The sequence below is a fragment of the Aptenodytes forsteri genome, unplaced genomic scaffold (assembly GCF_000699145.1).
Source record: "Aptenodytes forsteri isolate BGI_AS27 unplaced genomic scaffold, ASM69914v1 Scaffold72, whole genome shotgun sequence".
NCBI lineage: Eukaryota > Metazoa > Chordata > Aves > Sphenisciformes > Spheniscidae > Aptenodytes > Aptenodytes forsteri.
In genome coordinates this window covers 236,377-261,930 of record NW_008796193.1, presented here as the reverse complement: position 1 = coordinate 261,930, position 25,554 = coordinate 236,377, and the positions used below count along the sequence as shown (strand labels likewise).

Sequence of the window (25,554 nt, the reverse complement as noted above, 5' to 3'; positions counted from 1 at the left end):
AAAAAAAAAAAAATATATATATATATATGTCCCCTATGCTTGCAAACAGCAGAAAAAGCTCTATCCTCCCCCCTCTTGCTGGGCTGCAAGTGAGACAAGCTTCCTTGTGTGGTTCTGGCTGAACAGTCAATGAGTGTTTGGCTGATGGATTTGTTGCTGTTTAGTCTACCCTCTCACCCGTCACAGGGAGTGGTATGAGAAGCAGAAACAGAGATGCCCTAAGAAAAGAAAGAGCTGATGCCACAGAAAGGACAGACAGAAGCAGCTGCGGGAGAGAAGCTGCCCAGTGCAGACCAGTACGTGGGGACTCCTCTCCCAGCAGTGCGTGGCTATGGGTGAGGAGCACAACTGGGAGGTGTCAGAGGACTGGGGTGCAGAGAGGCCCTGTGTGGGCCTGCCCATGTTCTGCAAAGGCCCACCAGTTTGCGCGAGAGCACAGTTGTCCCCATCCTCTCAGCTCTGACTGCCGTGAAGGGCTGTGGTTTAGTTTAATTAACAAGAAGGAGGCTGTAAGCTGTCCCCAGCTGATCAGGTCTGGACAGAGCTGTTGCAGGCAGGGGAAGGCCAGGCGGCAGCGCTGCGCTGACCACAGGTCCTGTCATGGGAGCAGGCAGGTGCAGGCAGAGGAGGGACAAGGTGCACCAGGAAGGTGCAGCGGGATGCAGGACGCAGGCTGGTGTGGCATTCACCGCCTCACATACTGGGACTGCAGTGGCATCGTCCCAGAGGAGCATCCTGGTGTTCCACCCCAGGACGTCCCTGCCCAGCCACCCCCTGGGGACTCGCCACCAGAGACCTCTCTGGCCCCTGCTCCATCTGCTGGACCACCGGCAGGAGGGCTGGCCCTGCAATTTGGCTGTGTTTCAGATGCAGAGTGATCTGGGCGTGTGACGGGGCTGGGAGCTGCGACTGGGGATGGAGGGAGCGCTGGGAAGTCTGTCCATGCCCTGCCAGTGCTGTGTAGGGTGGCATCGGCTCAGGCCATTTGGTGGGAGAGCCACCGGATCTGGCCATCCTCCAGGACAGTCACATTCCTGTCAGATGACAGCAGCTTTCCCTTACTACCAGCTTGGTGGATTGGTTAAAAGTGGTGACCCTGACATGAATAGCTCCCTCTTGCCTGCGACTCCAGAGCCATCCAGTGCTTTGCTGACCTGCTTTGCTCCTGCAGGTATAAAGCACCAGGAGTGTCAGCAGATGGAGTTAGGTACAAACATGACAGACGTGCAAATCTTCTGCTGAAATACCAAGTGCTAGCCATGAGCTGAGCTCCTTGGTCCTTTAGTGGGAGCTGAGCACTCTTCAACATCATCCCCTCTTCCTCCTGCAGCACCGTATAACTACTAGACAGAGATAAGGGGATGCCACACTCCTTTCTGCTTTGCTCTGATAGCAATCTTATAAATAACATTTCCTGAGTGATTTGTTTAGTTTGATTTTTTTGGACCAGCCCTCCTGAAGAATATCCCTTTTATATCACACCATAGGTAACTGATGCATAGTACATCCTGCTTTTCTGAAACAAGTGTGTGGGGTCAGTCTTGTAGGATCATTTAAAATAAAGGGCAGGACTGATTTTCATTTGGTTGTCTTTTGACCGAGTTATGTGGCTTCTTTGTCATTCCCCCCCCAACTTCTAAATTGCACTAAAAAAAAGTAAAGAAGAGAAACAAATTCTTGACTTTATTTGGCTGGAGAATATCCTCATGAGGGAGTGAAGCTTTAAACATTTCTCATGATGGATTGCTACGGAGGGAGCTGGTACAATGCCATCTTTGCTTAGGCCACCAGAGTATTGGTGAGGTTTTTTTGCTATCCTGCTGTTGTGTTTACAAAGCTGTGTAACTCCTCCAGCTTTAGGAAATCCACTGCTGAGCTTGTGTGATGGTGTAGCTCCCACTGCTCAATTGACGCACATGGAAAGCTTCAAATATCAAGTTTAAAGGTGGTTTAGCTTCTCACTTGTAGAGGCAACAGATGCATAAGCCAAGAATTCACTTGTTGGTGGCTGTAGAGTGGTGAGGATGGAAGAGGGAATTTCTGCTTGCAGGAGTGCGGGTGCTCCTGTGACTGGGGGACGATTTTAAAAAAGCAGCTAATGGCTAGCTTTAACCTCACTCCCATGAAATCAAAGGGGCCCAGTTATGAGGCCAGTGGAAATTGAGTTAGACTAACAATGTCAAAAATACTATCCTTAAAGTTCATGTGTTTTTTCATTTGTTTGTGTAGAGACTGCCCTCAGACTAGAGTAGTATTGCTGAGGGGTGGAGGGAAGGTAAGTATCTCTTCCACATGCATCCTTGCCTGCAGGCAAGATACACATTTTTGTCTATGTGTAGAGACAGGAGGATTTCTGTTGTTTTTCTAGCTACATAAATCTAAGGCCGTGTTTCAGAGGTTAGCTAATTCAGTCAGAATCGGGCACACGAACACAGTCTCTGAACAAGGCTCAGCAAAGAACTATTGCTTGTTCATTCAGCACAACCCCACCAGTAGAGCAAGGGTAGGCCCAGGAAATGACTGTGGGACCTGTTGTACTGCCAGCACTGCTGACGAGAGCCAGGAGCAGTGCTGAGAAGGTGCTCTGGGAGGGTGCTGAGAGACAAGTGGGGAGATGAGCGCTTGGTGGAGCTCTTCCAGCTGGGGAGAGCACAGAGAAAGGATCTGGTTCAGTCCCCACGATGACTTGTTGACTGCAGTCAACATGCAAAAACCATCAGGGTTTTTTGGAAATGGTCAGCACCTATATAAATCTCAGTAGAAACAAGAGGCTGAATTGCAGCCAGGCAAACCAGAATCAGATGTCTGGAATTAGATGACTACATGCAGTTCATTTTTTTTTGTGTTGCAGCCCTTGCATTGACAAGCAGTTCAGTACAGATGGAAAACATGGGCAGAAATGGCAGTTTCTCCCCATGCCAGGCTGAGCAGTGCCATGAGCCAGGGACTGCCATGGGGTTTCCGTGTTCTTTTCAAGTCATAGCTCACAGGCATGTGCAGGAAATGAGTGTTTTACCTGAGTGAGAAATGTCTCAAAAATGAATATTTCAGCAGCTCAACCTCCTCAGATTTGGTGTAGGCATTTAGGCAGTTTTCCATCTGTCTGAGGCTGGTAAAATTAATTGGGCAGAGGCAGGCAAATGCAGTTCATAATTGAGAGCAATAGGGGCAGTGCTGGGAGAAGCGTGGGGCTATCTGGCTGTTCCAAAAGAGTTGCCTGTGTCCAGTCATGAACCCTTGTGAGAAAAGCTGCTGACAAAGTCTTATGATTTTTCTTCGTCCTCCAGGGAAACAACCCTTTCCTCTTCCCATTCAGACAATGGGCTGCCAAGTGCAGTGTTCAGCAGCCCAGGCTCCACTTTCATCCTGGATGAGCGCGTACAGCTAACCGTGGGCCTGCAGACCCAGGAAAGACATTTGATCTTGTTCAGTGATGTGCTGGTCATCGCCAAGTCCAAGTAAGAGGAATTCACACTCACTCCTTCTCCCCAGTATGTGCTGTTGAAGCTAGGCTCTGAGCTATTTGTGGAGCAGGCATCAAACAACTCGTCTTTACAAATGTGGATCTAAAATGTGGCATCTCCCCCTTCCACCTCCAGAAATTCTTCATATTAATGTTTCACTCCATTTTCCTGAAGGAAAAGGTTGTCTAATTGGTTTTGCCCTTTCCCTTATGTGGCTTCTTGAAGGAATTGCATGAGGGCAAGAGGCAGTAAGGACAGAAAACTGACTCCTGGTCTGGCTACTTCTGCCACACATAAATTAAGAGCTTAGGTGACTTCAGTTATTAGCATAGACAGTAATTAGCCTAAATCACCATCTACCTGCACATGGCTCTAGTGAATCACATTGCCCTAAGCCACAGCTGCCCCGCTGCAGTCACCAACCCCAAATCCACTTGCAGAACTTTCTTGTAGTGCCTCCACATGCCCAGACGTTTAGTTTTGGGGGGCTTGTTGCTATCACTGCATCTGCATGACTGGAAGGTGGCATGACCAGACTCTGGAGGTCTAGATGTTAGGATCAGGCCTAAGAAATCCATAATTTGAATTGCAGATCCTCCTCCAGCTTGAAGCTGAAAAAGCAGGTGCATCTGAGTGAAGTGTGGACCGGCACCTGTCTCAGCGAAGTGACAGAGAAAAAGATGGGTCCCGAGAATTCGTTTGTCATCGGCTGGCCTACCACCAACTATGTTGTCACCTTCAGGTATCCCGTCAGACACCAGACCTCCCTCTGCAGCCTGGCAGCTGCCCAAGTCTCCCATGTGTCAAGCGAAACAATGACTGAGGCTATAGGGCCCTCAACTCTACTACAGCCCTTCTCCCCACTGAGTAGAGGACTTCAACTCACATTAGCCAGTGTGGTAAAAACTTAGATGTTGGGAGACAGTCATCTTAGAAAGATAATCTGCAGGTTGGTCCCTGAGAGCTTTTTAGAGGACCAACCCTTTCAAGTGTTGTTATAGCAAGGGCTAACCCTGCTGCAGAGCATACTGGAACATCACAACCAAATCTGCCATAGCAAACCAGCTTGTGCCATCATATAACTTACAAGCAGGTTGTTTCAGCACCTGCCAGCAGCCATTTCTGTAGGAGATTAGCCCTAGTTTGAGAATTTTTCATTATGAAGGACAGGTTAGTTATGTCAATGAAAAATGCTAGATGGCCTTGTGCCAGGATTAAATCTTTTATCCACCCCTAGTGTGGCACGGGCAGCTCCTGGGCAAACCTTCCTCCTGCAGTTGTCTGCCAGGGTGTCCCAAGCCTACATCAACAGCCTATAAAGATGGAAAGGTTCTCCAAGATGGGTCTGCACAAGCAGCACGGTCCAGAGCTTGCTTAGCCCTTGCTAACCCCAAAAATAGAAATGCAGGGGAACATGGAGCAGGCTAGAGAGTAGCCTATTCATGTCCAAATGCCATCTCAAAGGCTGTCCCAATGTTGTGCCTGAGCTAATAAGGCTCACCAAAAAGCAGGTGAGCTTTTTATTACCTCGAGCTCAGTCTAGCCTGGCTAAATTGAATCTAGAGCTGGTATATCCACAGGGAGCTCAGGTCACTGCTGGCTCAGGCATCTCTGCTTCATACTCCCTTTTGCAAAGCAGAGAGGTCAGCAGCCTTCTAGGGTCGCTTTGTCCTCAGGGGTTCTGTTGGCACAGCTAGGAAGGGCTGATCTGGCCTGATGCTTTTCCTTATGTGGGGCAGCTGCCTTGGTGGAAAAAGAAATGGGAACCATACCATGGTTTCATACATGCAGTCTCATCATTTCCAAGGGTCAGGATGGTCTCTCCCGGGTGATGCATTCCTGGCCTTAGGACTCATGCTCTGACATGCAAGCTGCCACTTGTGTCTTAGTCCAAACTCAACAGCAGTTCCGTTTCCCTCACGTCACTGAGACTTGGGTAACCCGTGTTGGCAGCAGAAGCTTCTAGGAACAGCAGACATTGGGAAGGAAATAATAGGAGAAAGAAAATAGCAATTAAAGGTCACTGCAAAAATAATAAGGGCCCACAAGATGAGTTAACTCCAACATCACAGAAAGATATTTGTCCCTTGTCTGAACACTTGCCAGCCTGGGCAGGAAATGTAGTCCAGTTTGTTGCTGGGATTTCTTTGTTATTATTATTTTTGTTATTTGTTAAAATAGGACAGAAGCAGGAAAGGATTGTGCTTTTGTTCCAGGGCTTTGCAGGAAGGAACTTTGACTTACAGCTATATATAAATGAAACTGGGTAGAGTTTCCAAAGGCTGTTACCCACTCAGCACTTGTTTGATGATCTGCCTCCCTTTTTATCTTCAGCTCAGCTGACGTGAAGGAACGATGGCTGTCAGCATTACTGTGGTAAGTGACCCTCCATTCATCCTCCTCCTGGGTGGTTCCTCTACAGTCCTCAGAGAAATTTGTCATGCTAGGTGTCAAATTGCCCTCTGATTTTCAGCACATTAAGTGTCTAGCTACTGTTTGAAAAATCCACCTTTGAAACCTGAACGTAGAAGCCCCTGGGTGAAAGCAAAATTGGTGTTGACAGTGCAGAAAAGATGAAATCCACTAGAACATAACATTGTTGGAGCACCGTTTTTCCTTTGGAGCTGGAGGTTGGCTTTGCTAATCACTATGGAAATGTCACAAGCGTTCCTGATTCTTCAGATGGTTTTTGATTCGAACTAAAGTTTGTATTTCGTGGCATCTAGAGGCTACAGTTGTTTCTTTTTCATGTTATGTTTTTACATGTTGTTTCCACTAACGTCCAGGCAGAAGTGTTTGTATAGGTACAGAGAAGGGAAGAAGTCTCTTGATTTGTGGAGAACAGTGATGATCCTAAGGATTCTGGAAGGTGTTATGCTAGACACATCTATCTGCATTAAAGTACTGCCATGTGGAGTTTTGCTAGTCTGGGGCCTCAAAGAAAGATAAAGAAGCCAGTAATAGCATGTGACCACACTATGAATATTGCATGTTATTGTTATTGTCGTAATTAATCTGTATTTATTATAGTACCAAGAAGCAGGTCCCTTGGACCTCTTGGATCCAAATCTTAGGGTCCTTCTCAAGTTTGGTTGGGAAATTATATTCCCTCCCCTTTTCTTTGACTTTCAGGCATATCAATGAGGTGAAGCAGAATGAGTATCTGAAGAATCTAACCCTTCAGATCTTTGTGCTGGATGCTGACAACTGTTCTTCTGTAAGTAAAGCACTACATGGAGGTCTGTGGGGTAGGGGCGGGAAGGCAGGGCCGTGGTGCTGCCGCTGCTGCTATCCCTGTTTAAAATTCAAGTCCCACCTGAAAAGGCTTTAGAGGGTGTGCATCTGGGCAACTGCATCCTTCCCACTGGAATCTGACTCAGAGAGTTTGGTTTGGGAAATCAGGAGGTAGCCGCACCCTTACCAAAGAACAGTTAATTCTTAAGATTATTCCTGGCCTCTGGCTTCTTTCCTCTTTTCCTTCTGCTTCACTTCATAACTGGTGATGGTTTGTGGTTGAGTGCCCAGTCATTCCTATTTTCAGTGCAATAAGTTGAGGATATTGGTGATGAAAGAGTCACTGGTGTGTTCTCCTGAATTAATTTACTGGAATGTGTCCCAGTCTCTTCATATTAATAGCATACATTTCTAAGCTTCATGCCAAGCTTGGTGGGTCACATTTACGTCCCAGGGACTCTTTCCTCAGAGAGCAACCCCAGACACTCGTGGTTTATTAGCATTGAGGCGTGTTCACCCTTTGGAGTGACAGTGGCACTACCATCAGTCAAATACTGATGTGATCAAATACAGCATCTGAACACCACCCAGTTCCTGTGATTTCTATTGGACGAAATCTTTGGATGGTATAATAAACCTGTGATAGAAGAAGTAGCGTAACAGTTTTCACAATGTATAGCCATTGCCCTTAACAATGATTCCAGTGTAGTTCGAATTAGTACAACTCTTCTAACCATGAACATTTAATAAAGACAGTCAATAGGCAGATGAGTGACATTTTCCCCATATTTTAAAGCTAAAAGAAACTGCAACCAAACTTCATGCCTTCTTATTAGCTTCCTGTATTTTCTTGGTTTTCCTTTCTAGACTACCGCAGTCAATGTGTCCAATGTGGAAACTGCAGAGAGTGTGATGAAGAAGACCCTTCTACAGCTTGGACTTCCTGTAAGTGGCAGTTGCATAGCCTGCAAGATCTTAGCTAAGGAAACTGGCAACGTCTGGTTTACAGGACAGTGCAGATGTGGAGAAGTCTAGATTTGCTGTAGCTAACCAGTAAGGCATTAATACTCTCTGGACTACAAGATGAAGCAATCTATTTGTGTGGGTGCCAAGTATTAGAAACACAGACATGCTTACATGCCTACATTAAATTCAAACCTTGTATAATAAAGGCCTTTGGATTTCAGAGGACTTCAATGCTTGCAATCCAGCATTAGGATTGAGCCAAGCTTGTCAAAGGATTATTAATATAGCCATGAAATACTGAACAAATCAGTGATGTTATCAGATGAGCCTTGCCCATTGCAGTGGTCCAGCCTTTCCCATTACAGTGTTTACCAGGTAGCTTTGACAGTGTTCCAGTAGTTTAATACCAAGGAAGGTTGTGGAACATATTGCTAAAATAGGCTGGGAAACCATCCTGTGGGTTTACATCCTGCTGGCTCTCAATCTTTTCTTCTCCTGAACCTTTCCCCTTCCAGTCCGTATCAGACAGACTGATCCAGAGCACCATCCCTCCCAGCCATGCGGCTGTCCTGGAGATAGCTGTGCACGTCCGGCTCCTTGGCCTGTTCAGCCGTTATCTCTGTCTGTTGCTTTCTGAGTGGAGTGCAGCCTTGTGGACCCTTAGCCTCGCCCCCTTCACCTAATATTTTTCTCTTCTCTGTTCCTCAACCGCCAGGGCAGGACAAGTGAACACCACCTCTGGGTGATCTCAGGAAAAGATGACCCTGCTTACCCTCTCATTGGTAAGAGCTCTCCCATTTTCCCTCAATTCTAGCACCACAGGAACAAGTGATAAATGATACTGGTGCGTATGGCAGAGGAACATGTCAAACATTGCACTCTTCACTTAAAAAAGCAATTGTAGGGGGACTGTTGCTGATGTGAGATGTGATATCAAGCTGATGTGAGATGTCACTTGGCTTTTATGGTCTCAGGATCCACGTTTAATCAACACATGGTCACTTCTTTGAAGATCTTCACACTTACCTCCCTTTTCCAAGCAAATCTGTGCATTTCTGGATGGGAGCCCACGACACTTCAGCAGATGCTCCAAATAAACAGGATGTTTTTAGGCTGGCCTAAGAAGTTCTTTCTATGCAGCAGATGTGATGGAAGGGTAGGACATGCCTCAAAGCCCAGTCCCATCCCTGTGGCTGTTGGTATGAGCTTGCAAGGCTTCATGCTTGGAGGCTGGTCACCCTCTCCTGCTCAGCTTTGCAGGCTTCCTCTCCTCACAGGCAGTACATGTGGTCTGGGGCCAACTCAGCCCTCATGGCCTTACTGCTAGGTCGGAGTGAGGTAGCACTGACAGTCCTGACAGACAGCATGTACTTGCACTAAGGAGCCCACCATTTAGATCTAGCCAGAGAGGAAGCAAGGAAATACACTGATTTACCCAGCATCTAAACCAAATTAGATGCGTTTAAACTGCTGCTTGCTTCTCTGACAGATGTATCAATGGTGCAGCCATTGCTCAGACTGTTTTGCCCTATAGCATACTGCTTAGTTATGCCGAACGAGTAATCTCCACATTAACTCTTAATTGTGTTTTCAGTGATAACCCAATAAATACATCCCCAGGCTCTCCAAGGAAGTTTATGCATGTTGGTTTATTAAAGAGATCTTGCTCCAAAGACCATGTTGTTGTAGTAAGACTATCATTCTGGGGCTCATTAGACTGCACATGTTTATTTGTGGGTGTTTATTGGTGTTTTCCAAGTCATCGTGGCCCATGCTTATTTTTTGTATCCTTCCAATACATATTAGACTGTCATAGTAAGCTAACTCCTGCACAGAGCAATGCTTACAGTATTTTGTTAGTGCATTGGGGCCCATAAGCCTATTAATAAGGGCTTAAACCCAGTTAATAGTGCTTTGTTGCATAATGTTCTGGAGAGCTGCTAATGAAGAGTGGCTGGCCAGGTTTAACTGGATGAACTTATTTGTAAAGCGATGATCATATATGCCTGGATGTGCCCTGGCCTCTTTAGTCCACAAGTGGAGGTTTTGAGCAACGTTGCTTAGAGGCCCAGCTGCAGTGGGAGCCATTGGATGTGGGTGCTTCTTCCTGCCCAGATTTGGAGCTGTTTTCACATAGCTCTGCATCTTTGCTTGCTCTTTACACACCTCTTTGCTCAACAGGGCATGAGCATCCTTTCAGCATCGCATTGAACTGTCTCCGGGACTCTGCTGACCAGCAACACGGAACCAACAATGACACCCTCCTGGCTGATGGGACAGAGACTTCCTTCCTTGATCAGCTCCCAAAGGAAAAACAGTGTCAGTTTGTCCTGAAACCCAGGCTCCAAGCTCCAATGCAGCTGAGGAGAGGTAGGGGCTGCAGGAGTGCATTATGACCAGGCAGAGACTTTGCTGCTTTCCACAGCAGTGCCAAACTCTTCCTAGCATTGTACACGTATTCCAGAGTCTCTCTCATACCTGAGTGTATGCAAAGAGGAAGAGATTGCAGAGGGGCTAAATTTGTCTGTGCAAACGTTCAGAATTAGCTTTCAGCCCTTGATTAGCTTTCAATTGCAAGCCATTCTTATACTGCACAGACAGCAAGGTTCCCTGAAGAACAGTGATTGAGTAAAAGTTTTGCTCATGGTTGAGAGATGAACAAGTGGCTTCACTGCTGTATATTATCTGACCGTCCCCATTAAGAGTATAGTTATTAAATACGCAATGGTAGAAAGTCCTTGCTTTGCTGGGAACTCTGCCTCCGCTGTAGATCACTCACTGGCCAGTAGGAAGGACAGACAGGTGTATAACGAAGGTCTGTGTTTTCTTTCAGAGTCACTGCAGAAACACACCAAGAGGAAGAAGTCCTTGATTGACTGGGCCCTGCGCCGCAGCACCAGCACCCCCACGGGCAGCCCTCCTTCGCAGTCTCCTACCACCTCACGGAAGCTCTTCGGCCTGTCTCTATCCTCTGTCTGTCCTGACGGGATCCTTCCCAAGCCAATCATGGTAAGGAGCAGCCTGGACTGTTTGTCCTGACATAAACTTGATGTGTTTAGCCCAGAATTTGAAGTCACTTGTGGTATTTATGAGGATTGGATGGGGAAGATGACCAGCATTTGCCTGTGATTCAGATCTAGCCCAGTAACAAGGGTGAAAGCATCCCTCTCCTGTGTAATCCATATCACTTCATGCACAGATGTCCATCCTGTTTCAATGGCAGTCTCCAACCAGGTCATCACAAGCTGACAAGGGGCAATGTCAGTGGACTACGCCATGCTACATAGCCTAGACCTCATTCACTACAAGAGTCCACTGGACTCACACTTGCCACAGGATAACTGTACCTGCAACTTAGCTGACAGGCTCTTGTCCCTGTTTAAATCATGGTAAATCTCTTGTATGTCTGTCCTCTTCCTGGTACTGACTAGGTCTTATGCTAGTTATGTTACAGTATGCAAGGTATAATATACACAAACAACAGGGTAAAGTGTTAGGCTCTTAAGTACAACTGGGCTTTCTTTTAGGATATGCTGCTCCTGCTGTACCATGAAGGTCCCTCTACTAGGGGCATTTTCAGACGTTCTGCCAATGCCAAGACTTGCAAGGAGCTGAAAGAGAAGCTGAACTCTGGAGGTGATGTCCAGATGGATGGAGAGTCAGTCTTTGTGGCTGCAGCTGTCATCACGGTATGTTTGGCCAAGTAACTCAGCTGTCTGAGCTAATCATATCTTCCTTCTTTAAGGAAGCAAGTCTTTATGGGTAGGAAAGATCTGGGGGGAACACAAAGCATTTTCCAGCAAGACACATTCTCACCTGATGGCTTGGTCCATCTATGTGCACAAAGGTATCTGCCTGACCCAGTGGTGGTTGTTTTCACATGCAGATATGTGCAGTGGCCCTCAGGCCAGTGTTTCATTTTGCACCTCCCTGTACAAAACAGCCTCCAGCAGGCAATATAGTAATGTGTACCTCCAAGATAACCATGGTACCTATACAGCGCCAAATAATATGCCAGAGTCTGGACTCAGCAATTCAGATGCTGCACTGACATAGGCATGAAGCCCTTTGGTGATCGCAGCACAGATGCTCTTTGTCCTTTCTGGACACACAGAAGAGACTGCAGGGAGATATGGGAGGACTCGTGCCATTTAAGTGCAACTGCTCTGCATCCCCCCCAAACAGAGAGGCCATGCTCAAAGGAGCTGACCTGTACTATCTAGACCCTAAGCCTTCACCCTCTAATCAGCCAGCAAGCAAGAGGGAAAACAGCTGCGAAATCCAAGCAGAGGGGTTGTGGTGGGTGAAGGATGAAGCTTGCAATAAGACCCAAGTTTTAGTAAGAAAAAGTCTATCTATCTTTTGCATTGGCAATTAAATCTCGTCAGAACAATTCAGGCATCTAAAGTATCAAAAAACATCCCTGTCTCTTGCTCTTGTTGGCCTAATACAAGAAGCTGTCGACTGGGAGGATATTCAGGCATTTTCCAATGCAAGACATATAAGTTGTTAAATAGTCCCCTGAGAATAAAACAGCAATCTTCATAGCTGAGAAATGTTTCAAACAGAATTATGCACAGCCTTAGGTATGAGTCCTTTGCCTGCTGCAATAGAGATCAGTCCTGTTCTGGAGAAGGGGCAGCGCATGAGGGCTGGCTGTTTACCCTCAGCTGCCAGCAGCTGCAACACAGTTCTGCAGTGCTGCAATGGAGAGCCCTGAGGAGGACAGCTTGATGGAAGTGGGGAGGGGAGGAGAAATGTATCTGTGTCATGTCTTGTTTTATCTTGTGCTTAATATGAATAAACAATGACTATATGCATCGTGAAACCAAAACAAGGAATTCAAAACTGACCAGACTGCTCTGCATATATATATTTAATTCAGGATTTTCTCCGAAATATACCTGACAGTGTTCTATCCTCAGACATGCACAGACTGTGGATGGAAGCTGTGGACACAGAAAATCGGGCACATAAGATTGAAGCTATCAAAAGGTTCGTAAAAGCCCTTGTAAAAGCTTCTTTTGGTGGGAGAAGGGGGAGCATATGACCCTAAGCATAGACTTCATCTTCTGGGAGACTCCTGGCAATGCTCCAGGCCACTGTAGAGCTATTGCTGATTGCCATTGTCACTGGTCAGAACATTTTCTTTTCAGTGGTCTTTTATGAACATTGTTAACATTTCTGACCCCAAAAAATGTCATTAGAAAATTCTTTTCTGATGACTGGTTCAAATTGCCAGAACCAGCAAACTGAAAAAGCACAATAATTCAGCCACCAGAAGTACATCCAACGTTAGTGGAATTAGATCCTTAACAATGGTAACTTTTTTCTTATGTGCACAAAATGAAACTGATCATCATATTGGCAGTTAGAAGAAATAGCCCTGCAAAGATGGTGACTGGGACCTTGAAAATGGCTTTACTACCTTGAAACTGCTTCCCTGAGCAAGAATTGTCTATCAGCACCCTATGGGATATGCAGTATATCAAACCTCTTCTTGTCAATGGCTCGGCTCAGTTTTTGAACCTTGCCATTTGACTCGGGCCTCCTTCCTCCATTGTCTCTATAGCATGGGACACATGGCATTGTCTCGTGTGCTGCTAGCCTGGAGCTGTATGCATCTCCTTTGGGCAATCCTTGTTTTGTTAAGGCATTATGGACTTCTACCCACATGTTCTGGACATAAGTCCCTTGGTCCCTCCAGCTCTGTGACCAGAGTGGGTAGGCAATATGGATGTAAAGTTGTGGCTCTCACATAAGTTGGTGGAGGGGAGTGACACAGTCTTACTTTATTATCATGTGTGAATGTCTCAAACGTTGCAAAAGGGCAGAAGGGGGCAAAAGCTTTGGGAAGCAACTTCTGATACTTGAAGAGCAGATTTTTGTGAACAGCACTGTTTTCCTTTGTTCCCACTCCCTGAATAGTCTAGTCAACCAGCTTCCAGAGGCCAACCTCATCTTACTCAGACACCTCTTTGGAGTCCTCCATCATATCGAGCAGAATTCCGGCGTGAATCAGATGAATGCCTTTAATCTGGCGCTTTGCATAGCACCCAATATGCTGTGGCTACCAAGTCCCACTGGGCCTGAAGAGGAGAGCAGGTCTACGAAGAAGGTAATCTTTCATGGGTTTGGCCTCATGCTTGTCTTCCCCTTTTACTGCTTTTTATGGGCACTGTATTTTGTAGACTAAAGGAAGGCACAGGATCAGTGACAGTGCTGGCTGAGTGGCATCTGGGCTTTGTCCTTTCCCCTGTGCAGCTGTGCCCATGCTGGTAGGGGAATTTAGCCACTCAGTTTATCCAGGGTGGAAATGGAAACTGTGGTTGCTTTACCAGATGAACTTCCTATACGGTCAAGCAAGCACAAGAAAGATGGAGCAGCTGAAGTTAGAGATTGCCACTTCAGCTGGGTCTAAAGTCATCTTGCAGAGACAAAGTAAGCAATGAACATGACAGTGCATCAGAGGGGAGGAATGCTTGCTTGTAGCTTATGAGGTGTTATCAGTGGTAAGGAAAATTGTAGAACATGCTGTACCTGGCTCACTGTACCAGTTCATGTAGCTCATATTCTTGCCCCAGGTGTAGTTCATACAGACGCATTGCCATGTTCTTAACAGCTTCTTGAGCAAAAGGTTCTGTAGGAAATTACATCTTTGTCAAAGGAAAAGGAACATTCTGGGACTGATTTGACTTGCTTTATACAGCTGGCTATATTTTCATGAAACTGACTCTGTAAATTCTTGTCTTTGCCAGGTGGCCTTGTTAGTCCAGTTCCTGATTGAAAACTCGGGAGAGATTTTTGGAGGTGACATTGCTTCCTTGTTTCAAAGACCAGACAAAAAGAAGTGCAAAAACTCAGAGGAATCTCTGGGTAAGTTGGTGGTACTGTATCTTCCAGAAATGTTTAAGATCTTTTAATAGGTAAACTGCTCATGCAAAAGAGTTTGCTTTCCCTTCATGTCTCTTCCAAGGAAAAACACTGAAAAACAGTTGGTTTTGGTTTTCCCGTTGCCTGTCAGGCATAGGCAGGAAGCGAGGGCAAAGCAGAGGGCTGAGGTGCATCACTTCAAATGTGTCCCTGAGGATGGCTGTCTTTCTCTGTGGCTGCTGTTCAACCTATTCCAGCCATCACAAGAATTTAGTGTAGCCTTAGCAATGCCATGTCCCAGCAGTCTTTTCTTCCAGATTAGTTCTGTAAAGCTAAACCAAATAGTTGAATGGAAAGAGATCGAGTTGTCTCTGTTAACTATCCTATGAATACAGGCCAGTGGTGAAAGCTCAGGTCATCAAGGCAGAATTTTTTATATTGTTCCCAGTCCTGCTCTGATCCCTGTGAAAATAGTGGATCATCTTTGCTTTTCCATGGACTTGATAATATTTCCCTGCCTTGGTTATAAGGTACTATATGGGGTTAGGAGACATAGGCAACAAATAAATTAATTTGTGTTCTCTGCCCCAGGCATAGGCTTGGCTCAGCATGATGATTCCTCTGATGACCTGGAATTTTCTGCTTGTGACCCAGAAGGACCAAAGCACCACCTGGTACCTGAAACAGATACCATTTTTGAACCATCCAGCAGCTTGTTACTCGATGAGGATCAGGAAGACTGGGACTTGTTCAGTGAGATCACAGCCTGCTACCAAAGCAAAGCCCGGAAGAACACCAGTGCAGACAGCTATGACCTCCTGGAAGAGGAGGGCTCCTTCTGCTCCATCGGCTCAATACGCTCACTCAGCCCGGCGAGAGACCGGTGCTCATCAGAGCCCAGTGTCTGCCTCACCTCCCAGCTTCCTGCTCAGAACCATGAGCCAGTGGCCCGCCAGTCCAGCTGCGATGCCACCATCATGCACAGCCATACAGACTACATCCACAGGCTCAAGCAGCTGCAGGTGGAGAGCCAGAAGTTGATTGATGAAGGCCTAAGCCCTGGGGTTAATAAGGCCAGGCAGAACTTGTGGCAGTCGCCTCAGACCAGCTCTAGGGTGAAGCAGCTCAGCCTTCAGAAATCCAACCTGTCCAACAGGTCCAGCTTCTCTAGCCTGTCCTCTACCACCACCTCCCCATCTGCCTCCTCACTCAGCTCCTTAGACAGTGCTTTCTCCTACTGCTCAGAGTCATCAGCCATTAGTCCCACAGACATCTCATCCCTGCCATTCATGTTCGGCACGTCTGCCAGGCTTCATGCCGTGTCCCCCAAGATTGCCAAGAGGTCCCCGAAAGAGTGGCACAAGTCCTTCACATCTCCTGTGCCTTTACATCCGTGTGACCTGGACAGTTTCCATGAGTATGAACCCAAGGCTGTAGAGAGCAGTCATTGCTTTGGAGAGAGGAAAAGTTTTCCATCTGTCAGCGGAGCTGCCGTGGGAAGCCCACTAACTGACATTGACTGGGAAGAAGAGGAGAGACAGCCGAGTTGTGTAGGGGGCCCTGGCCCAGGGCTCAGGAGCCGGGATTATACCGAAGAGTTTGAACAAAACCCTGAGCTCCCAGCTGCCAGCCCAGCCAGCGAGAAATCCCCACAGACCAGCCACCAGCAGCATAGGGAGAAGGCAGTGAAGAATATAGAAATCAAAAGCGTTGATGCCTGTCCTCCAAGCCAGGAAAGCCTGAAGCGCACCAAGATAACTTTTTATGTGGCCCCAAATAAAGAAAGCTCTTGGGGGTCTCCAGAGGAAGAGGAGAGAGCCATGGCAAACACCAGCAGCAGTGACTTGCCCAGCAGCAGCAGTGAGCAAAGCCTGTCCAAGAGCTTGCAGACTGTGACAGTCCATATCCCCCAGACAGTTTTCTATGGGCAGAATACCCCCCTTGTCCTGCAGTCCATCTCCAGGCGCTACCACCATGAACCAATGATCCCATCCCCACAGGCAGAGCACAAAGAGAGCCCCCAAAGCGTCTCCACTCCCGAGGAGCTGGAGAGCAAGCCAGTGGAAATGGCGCAGGCGCCAACCCAGAGCAAGGGCTTGAACACATTCAGCCACACCATCCATATCATCCTCCCCACCTCCATTCGAAACACGATCAGAGAGTACTTCAAGCATGACGAAACCAAGACCTGTCCCACGGCTGAGGCAGAAACAGTGGAGAATGAACTCCTTCGGAGCAGGGTGGAGTGGCTCAGGAGCCAGCCCCTGGCAGAGGTCGCCACAGAGGAGCATGATACAGTGGCATTTGCAAAAGAGACATTTGTCTAGGGAGGTGGATGTGGAAGAACTGAATATTTTTTTGTGTATGTGCAGCAGAAAATATTCTGTAAGATGTGATCAGGGTGTGAAGAATCTAGCAGGCTGCATGGGGCAATAAGTGTAAAGTGACACTAATGTGTATGTAATGTTGGGGTTTAAAATTCATTTTGGCTGGGGTGGGGGGGAGGGGTATGTGGGGTTGTTCTTGTATTTTCATTACACCCCTTTTCTACGGAAGAGACTTCACTGGCTGGGTGTCTAGTGGGCTGAATGCCACCAGACTCTCCCTGACTGTGAATTAGCTGACCTGTACAGGGTCTGACTCCATTTCTTCTTAAAGCAGGAAAGGAGAAACTCTGCTTTATTTTCTCCAGTCAGCTGCTGATGTGTGTGGATGACCGGAGAACTGGGACAGCTAATGCTCCATCAGAATTAGTTAAAAAACTTTATGCTTGCACAAAATCCTCCACTATTCACTGTTCATCACCACCATTCATCCAAAGGAAGAGCCTTCACCTCCATCCCAGAAATCACTGCTGCTTCTCTTTGCTCATCTTGTGTCCCCCAGTGGTCTCGCTCACAGTCTGCATTCATTACTGTTTGAGGCTGGGTTCCAGAAACACCGAATGGAGCCCAGAGCCCAAAGCCCAGCTTTCACTGACAGACGGTATATGTAACATTTTAACCCCAAGATTGCTTTTTTTTCCCAATTAATTCTCTCTTCTCATACCTCCCCCAAAGCTAGCATTTGACAGAGCCACAGCTACTATAAAGGATTTTAGCACTGTCACTTTGGCAGGGCTATGAACATTTGTCTTCTTCGGTGCCCTCTGCGAATAGCTGGTCCTTTTAGTCCTAGTAAAAGGTGACATTATATTTCTGTAAATGATGGTGACATTTCAGGAGGCCCTTTCCAGAGGCAGTGTGGATGGGGCAACTAATCAAATTCCTAGTCATGCTGAGAGGGACTTAAGCAGGATTTGGCTTTAGCATGAGGTCAAGGAGTTGTGGAAGTTGTCAAGAATGTTGTCAAGTGCATGCTGAAGCAAAGCCCCATCTGGCCAGAAAGTTGTCAGAGAGTCCATAAGCTGAGACTGTCCAAGCTTCAACAGCACTGATGCTGTCTCAGAGAAGCAGTGTGTTCCCATTCAGCATGGTACATGGCCCAGTGTGCTCCAGCAGAATTATGTTTGGAGAAGTGCCAGGCAGGGATGCACTAAGCAGGCTGCTTGTGTTGCACCACTAAAGAAATGCAGCCAGTGGACTCTTGGAGCAGCTCTGTGATTCCACTCAAAGCAATGCTCAGAAGCGCCATAGCCATAATGGGACTTGCTTAGAGGGTTGTGATGTTGCCAGCTGAGCTCTAAAAAGAAGCTGAGAGCACCACATTAGTTTGACGGGCATTAAGAAAACGATGGGAAAAGTCTCAAAGGTTAAAAGGTTCAGGATGTTTCATTTGAAAGTTATGTGAGTGTTTTCTAAGGTGGTTTCTCTCAGAGGCACTCTCCTTTTACTCAGTTAACAGTGAATGGGTGAAGGACAAGAGAAATACATGAATCCTAATGGTTGAAAGGTAGTCCTTGTAGAGTAAGTGCCCCTGGCAAGTTGCTGTCTGCAAACAGCCATACCTGGAGTTGCTTGACACCTGCCATGGTTCAGTCCTTGCACAGAGGGGGAAGCCACCTCTGTAAAATGGTCTAGTAGGTATCAGATGCCTCCACTCATCTGCCAGGTGCCTGGGACAGTCAGTGCCAGGAAGCTGGCCCAGCACTCCAAATTCACGCCATGGAATACTGGGTCAGAGGAGAGAGGGGGAAGCCCAGAGCCCACTTCCCAAGGTGTATAGAGTTTGATTTGTTATATGCAGGGTGTTTAACTCTCAGATGTGGCATGCTGTGTCCCAGATCACCTTGGTGGTCCTTCTGTGATGAAAGGTGTATATAATCTTAATACAACCCCCCCCTCCATTTCCCTCACACATGAATACTGACGAGGCATTCACAGTCTTTTTTCCAGAGCTACAGTTGTAACTATTTCAATAAAAGACACACAAGTTTGTCTGTCATTGTGGTGCAGCGATCGCCTTTTGTTCCCTTGCTCTTACTTCCCTCTCTTCTGTGCTTGGGTGGTGGTGTTTGCAAAACACCGAACCGTGCTGTGAAACACACATGCTTCCCACCCCAGATTTGCGAGACTGGCCACGCTGATGATGAGCTCTCTCCCAGCAAATCAGCTCAGGCATTACTCTTATTTGTGTCTTTTCAGGAAGGTGAAACAGCACTAAATATGAGAAAAGTCTGTCTGTACTTGGAAGAGAGATTATTCTGTATTCTAAACATGCTAATGGATTGTAAACTGGCTCAGTGGCTGGGCTGGTCTCAGTTCAAACAAGGGGGACCTGGACCAAATGCAGAGTAAGAGCTCACAATTTGCGTCACCTAAAAGAATTACAAGCAAGTTAGAAAGAGATTAGTTTATAGAAACACTGGGAGAGGCGGGGCAAAACACACATTTTTTCTCTTCTCATCTTAGGCTCCCTAATATGGGCACATTTCCCTGGATAGTTGCTCTAACCAAGCTATTAATATTTTTCTTCATTTAAAACAAAACAAAATCCTCCAAAATTTATCAGAGAAGACAGCACAAACCACTGGTCGCTTTGGGAGCATGTGGCTGCACAGCAGAGGCAGGGTGCTACACAAGACAGAGAGAGACTTGGCCTCCGCAAGGGCACAGAGACCTTGCTTACTTGCTACCTCTAGGCCTGGGCGTGGAAATCTGCAGCACTCCTTTTCCATGAGCCCAGGCAATAATGCAATTCTGAGAGTCCAGCTTGCTGGAGACCAAGATGCTCCTCACATTTTGGCACCCAATCTTACATCCACTAAGTTAGCAGAAGTGTTGCACTTTCTTCCAGGCCATCAAAATGCATGTAGCAAATGAGTCATAGATTTCCTAGGGATAGCAGACAGGGAAACCTGTGAGCTGTGCCACCATCCAGCATGCTCCAAGTGTAGTTGAGGAACAGGTAAGTGCCTTAATGTAATGCCCCACCTCTAAACCCCCCAAATCCTGACCACAGTCCCCATGGGACTGTGCCATAAAGACAAAAAGGTCCCGGAGCTCCTGGCTTCTGCTGAACAATAATGCCAAACTACTGCTTTTAATCCCAGGAAACTTAAGGCCACAAGTATAAATTGCCTAAAATACAAATTCTGACTTAATTCTTGTGAGACCACCCTGCTTTCCTGTCAGTCCCTAGCAGGAGACACCCAGCAGTGGGTCACCATGCCACCTGGGGCTGTGATTCACCCCACACTCCCACAGCAGCTTGCAGATGTGCTGTCAGTGCTCCCATCGGTGCAGGTGTCACAGAGGGGAAAGCTGCACAGCAGCTGACAAGTCAAGATAAGGATAAAGAGGAACGCTCTTTGCCTTCCTGCAAAGAAGGAAGGTGCAACTGTTTTAGCTTTGTCTTCCTTGTAAATATATGTTTCGTTTGTCTTCTGTCAAGTGGTGGAGTCTCTGGACCAGCACTCCTGGAAAGTCCAAGGAAGACAATTACAAAACCTTCAGATAAGGGCCCTATCCTCAATAGGAGAGTACCCCATCCTCACAGTGATTGCCTCTGACAGTGATTTACACCTGCAGAGAATGTGATCCGTGATGCCTTAGGGTGCTGCTTGATGTCATTTTCCTGTCACATATTATATCCAACTGCTACCAAAATTCCTTTCTCAAAAGTCCCAAGTGGGATGTGCCCCTCCCTGAGACAGAGAGATGTATTTTCAAGACCAAGCAGTCTTGAAAAAGTTCCACAGCACCCAGCTTGCTCATAACAAGAAATACCAAATACACAGACAGTTGGCTTTCTTCTTCAGAAAGGCCACATTTTCCCTTAATGTACAGCCCTCAGACACAAATAGGTTTCCCTTCTCTCTCTGCCCTTTTTCAGATCAAAAGGAGAGATTTAGTCCAAGTTGGCCTGGCACATACTGAAAGCCCTTCTCGGTGCCCCGCCGGATGCAGTCACTCAGGAAGACGTGTCGTGTGGTTGCCATCCGGGAAGCGAGGAGCCTTCATGACCTACTCCTAGTATAGATCAAGGCCAGACAAGTCCAGCTCATTTGCCTTGAAGGGACAATGACTCATGCACTTCAGCCTCTTCTCATTTCTGCTTGGCATGTATGATTTGTTCCCTTGTCCTTGCAGGCTGAAAGAAACCATGATGGAAATGCCCAGGGCAGCTGTAGTTTATTTCAACTGTCTCAGTCCTATTTCTGACATCCCAAGAGAGTCAGGAAAGCCAGTCTCCCAAGATATATTCTCCCCCATCCTTTGCAGGTAGCTCCTTTGTGCAGAGTCCTCTCTGCTATCCCATGGCAGCTTCAAGGGACAGATAGCCTTGCCAAAGAGTAGTGTGGGCTATTTTGGCTACCTGCATTTCAAAGCAAACAGCTTGCCCTAGAAACTTATTCTTTGAAAGTCACCTACACTCTGAAGAGGAATGTGACAGTCACTCAACCCTTTCAAGCCAGCAGCTATTCCCTCCCTCGCCAGCCCACCAGCATGTGGCATCACACCTGTGTGTAGAGAATTGACCACAGCAGCAACCTGTAGTCCAGCTTCAAACTCACAAGGGGGCTGAAGAGTGGGACTGCAAAGCTCCAGATCACCTCTGCTTGACAAAGGCATAGTGGCAGCATCAGGAGTGGGGAGAGGCATGAAGTGGTACTGAAGGTGGTGGCTTTACTGCTTTCATTTAATCCATTTTTATTCTCTTTGCTTTATTATAGTAAACCTGGGGCAAGTTGGAGGAGAAGAGGTTTGGGAGAAACAGGCACACCGTGGAGTTTTCTGAGATATAACAAAGCAAAGGGCTACCCTGTAGAGGGTTTGGCCTTGCACTGGCTTATGTGAAATGCCAGTCAAGAGCCTCTGATACCCCAGTACACCACTGCATCCATGGTCCCAAAACATGGCTGGGACCCTGCAAAAAAATCCATCCTGCTGCATTCACCTCCTACAGCAAGTGGTTCTGGCCCACACTAGAAAATTCTCCCAGTAGATAGCCTTTTGTTAGTTTCCCTGGATAAAATTTTGTACTGATTTTTGCCTGATGGACCAGAGAGGAAGCCAAAGCCTATAGTGGGGATTTACAAGGTGTTACTTCACCTGTGCCTGAGAGCACTGCATGGACTGGACCACCCTGAGAGGGGCAGGGCTTGTGTCAGCATTACTGCTACCTTAAAGGAAGGCATGGAGGTAGCACTGAGATCATCAAACATGGACAGCAGCTCTGAGCTTTCCGAGATAGAGCCAGCCACCAGGCAGAGTGCAAGAGATGAGGAAGGCGGGATGGAAACACAGTGAAGCCGCATCCTCCTCCTTTCTGCTTGCTGTGTGCAAGAAGCTGCTGATGCACCGCGAGCTCCACCTCGCGTCCCAGCGAAGCCCTCGGCAGTCACCGTCCCTTGGCCTGGGGCACGCCAGTGCAATCAGGCACTGGCAGAAACGTTGCACAGTGCTGGTATTCGATGCTAGCGACTAAAAATCTGTGAGCTGGGAGATTATGTTTTCATTTTGCTGAACTTTTCCAGGTGGATCCTGGCTTGCAAACCCAGCACAAACATAGGTCAAACCCAGCGGGTAATGGGGGAAAACTAACTCCAGAAGGAGGCAGAGTTACAAGGTGGTCCCGAACAAAATCATTTAATACAGCCACAGAGATCCTGACCACTCACTTTGCACCAGGATGCTTCAACTTGTAGTTTCCAGCTCTTATTTCAAACCTAAAGAAGCACTTGTATGTCTGAAAGTGTTTACCCTCCTCTCCCCCCAGCTACAGCATTTCGTCTAATGAAAGATCATAGAATCATAGAATAGTTTGGGTTGGAAGGGACCTCTAAAGGTCATCTAGTCCAACCCCCCTGCCATGGGCAGGGACATCTTCAACTAGATCGGGTTGCTCAGAGCCCCGTCCAGCCTGACTTTGAATGTTTCCAGGGATGGGGCATCCACCACCTCTCTGGGCAACCTGTGCCAGTGCTTCAACCACCCTCAGCGTAAAAAATTTCTTCCTTATATCTAGTCTAAATCTACCCTCTTTTAGTTTAAAACCATTCCCCCTTGTCCTGTCGCATCAGGCCCTGCTAAAAAGTTTGTCACCATCTTTTTTACAAGTCCCCTTTAAGTACTGATAGGCTGCAATAAGGTCTCCCTGAAGTCTTCTCTTCTCTAGGCTGAACAACCCCAACTCTCTCAGCCTTTCTTCATAGGAGAGGTGTTCCATCCCCCTGATCATTTTCGTGGCCCTCTTCTGGACCCGCTCCAACAGGTCCGTGTCTTTCTTATGCTGAGGGCTCCAGATCTGGACACAGTACATCAGGTGGGGTCTCACCAGAGCAGAGTAGAGGGGCAGAATCCCCTCCCTCGACCTGCTGGCCACGCTGCTTTGGATGCAGCCCAGGATACGATTGGCCTTCTGGGCTGTGAGCGCACATTGCTGGCTCATGTCCAGCTTTTCCTCCACCAGTCCCCCCAGGTCCTTCTCGGCAGGGCTGCTCTCAATCCCTTCATCCCCCAGCCTGTATTGATACCGGGGGTTGCCCGGTATCAACACCCCCAGGTGCAGGACCTTGCACTTGGCCTTGTTAAACCTCATGAGGTTCACACGGGCCCACTTCTCGAGCTTGTCCAGGTCCCTCTGGATGGCATCCCGTCCCTCTGGCGTGTCGACTGCACCACTCAGCTTGGTGTCATCTGCAAACTTGATGAGGGTGCCCTCAATCCCACTATGTCGTTGATTAAGATATTACCTCTCTATATATACAAAATTTGTTTTTCACCCATCTAATCAAGTACTATTGTCATAGGCTGAAACACCTTAACTTGTGGAATTTTACTTAATTTAATTTATTGCCAATTAACATAAACTTTTAATTACTGATTCAGGTATTGGGGGGGAGATGAGAAACAATTAAACAAACAGGGACACACTTTTCCTCATCCTTTCACAAGCTCAACTTCAATCAAACCCAACTCTCCCCCAACCCAATTCATTGTCTCAACATGCCTTGTTTTCACCAGTCCCTCCCAATCCCTTCAGTGAGGGAAGAGGTGGCACAGGAGGTCAGGGTATGTGCTTAACAGTTTCTTTCTGCAGTCCAGGCTTCTTATTTACTTCCAGTGTTCCTGGTTTCTTAATTGCTACCTCTGCTCAAGTGTTGATCCTCCAGGGGCTGCAAGTCCCTGCCCTGGCATGGGTCGTCCATGGGCTGCAGTCCTTCAGGGTTGTCCCTGCTCCAGCGTGGGTCACCTGTGGGCTACAGCCACTTCAGAGGTATGCCTCCCCTGGGACAGAGCACCTCCTTCCATAACTGGGTCACCAATGCTGTCCCCTTCCACCTGCCTCCTCCACTCCCTTCTCCCACCTCAACTCCCGTGTCTCCTTTTGTGCATGTTCCTTGTGTCTCCTACTCCTAGTGGCTATCACTCCTTCTTAAATATATTTGAGCACAAGTGCCACATGCTCCTCTGACTGATTGAACTTTTGGTATGCAAAGGGGCTTTTACACTGGTTTCAGTGCCAGCTGGAAGGGGCTGTGACAGGCATAGAGCAGTTCCTGGCCTCCCACACAAGGCAGTCCCTCTTCCGCCCCGATCAAAGCTCTGCAATTTATGCCAAATAAGACTGTGAATGCTCTAATATAAGATAAGCATTTTTTAAATGTATACATCTTTTATGGGTTGATACCTTGCCTAAGAAAGTAACTTGTTGGTTTAAACTGGTTGCTAAACATAGCCTGAGTTTTAACTAAATCCATAGGAAAGGTTTCTGTGCAGAATTCTGTTTGGAAAACTCAGCTACTGATCATGGGTTCTCTATGACATTTAGATGGCAAGTTTGACATATTCGCTCAAACACGAGGGGAAAATCCAGTCAAGTAAACTGGGGCAACAGTATATCATACCTAAATTTCCATCAGACTCATTCTATTCCAACCAGGCTCATGTTACCAGAAAAGTGCATCTCATAGGTCTAAAAGCCTGATTATTAGAATTTTATTTGATATATGTGGTAGTACAGCAATGGGAAAATTTAGTATTTGGAGAAAGTAGCAGATCATGGCACAGAACAATTCAGTGACATATAACATCTCAAATTCCTAGAAAGTAGTCCCCTCTTATAGGAAATGTCAGCATTCAAATGGTTATCAGTATGTTAACCCAACTCAGTTAGCCTATATCATCAAGCCAATTAGCACACCATCTTGTATTTGGAACAGCTATCTCTTCTTAAGTTTCCAAAACTGGGAAAAATCTGCTCTACAGTTAAAGAGTCAAGCCTTGCAAAATTCCTAACAGTTACTTAGAATAGCAGAATTCCTTAAACTTCAAAGGAGAGAGTGAGTCACATACAGCACAGATGTTTACTGTCACCCACCCAGGGAAATGTAAAGCCATACGCTTTAGTCCAGTTGTGTTCAGCAGAGCACTTGAGTGCTTAACTCAAAACACGTACCAAAGACCCTAGCATTAAGCTTTGTTTAAATAAGAGATTTGCCAAACAGGCATTTATACTGAATCAGACCTCTATGGTCTACTGCAAGCCAGCCACAAAAAGCAATAGTGTTAACCAAAAGCAAAGTACACTGCCACACCTAAAATGAGGACGAGTTGTGCAGGAGTCGTTCCAG

General features: G+C 46.9%; 1 protein-coding gene across 1 annotated transcript in view; it reads left to right on the top strand.

The window, feature by feature from the left end:
• LOC103906147 (rho GTPase-activating protein 20) overlaps positions 1 to 17,002 on the top strand; it is a 33,387-nt gene extending 16,385 nt beyond the window's left edge. The window contains exons 3-15 of the mRNA XM_009287986.2: positions 3,288 to 3,458; positions 4,057 to 4,206; positions 5,799 to 5,840; positions 6,597 to 6,681; positions 7,566 to 7,643; positions 8,380 to 8,446; positions 9,846 to 10,034; positions 10,498 to 10,673; positions 11,192 to 11,353; positions 12,550 to 12,659; positions 13,593 to 13,782; positions 14,423 to 14,540; positions 15,129 to 17,002. Of these exons, the coding sequence (XP_009286261.1) occupies positions 3,288 to 3,458; positions 4,057 to 4,206; positions 5,799 to 5,840; positions 6,597 to 6,681; positions 7,566 to 7,643; positions 8,380 to 8,446; positions 9,846 to 10,034; positions 10,498 to 10,673; positions 11,192 to 11,353; positions 12,550 to 12,659; positions 13,593 to 13,782; positions 14,423 to 14,540; positions 15,129 to 16,864 (3,274 nt within the window). The 3' untranslated portion in view covers positions 16,865 to 17,002. The remainder of the gene's footprint in view (positions 1 to 3,287; positions 3,459 to 4,056; positions 4,207 to 5,798; positions 5,841 to 6,596; positions 6,682 to 7,565; positions 7,644 to 8,379; positions 8,447 to 9,845; positions 10,035 to 10,497; positions 10,674 to 11,191; positions 11,354 to 12,549; positions 12,660 to 13,592; positions 13,783 to 14,422; positions 14,541 to 15,128) is intronic.
• The last annotated feature ends 8,552 nt before the right edge of the window (positions 17,003 to 25,554 follow it).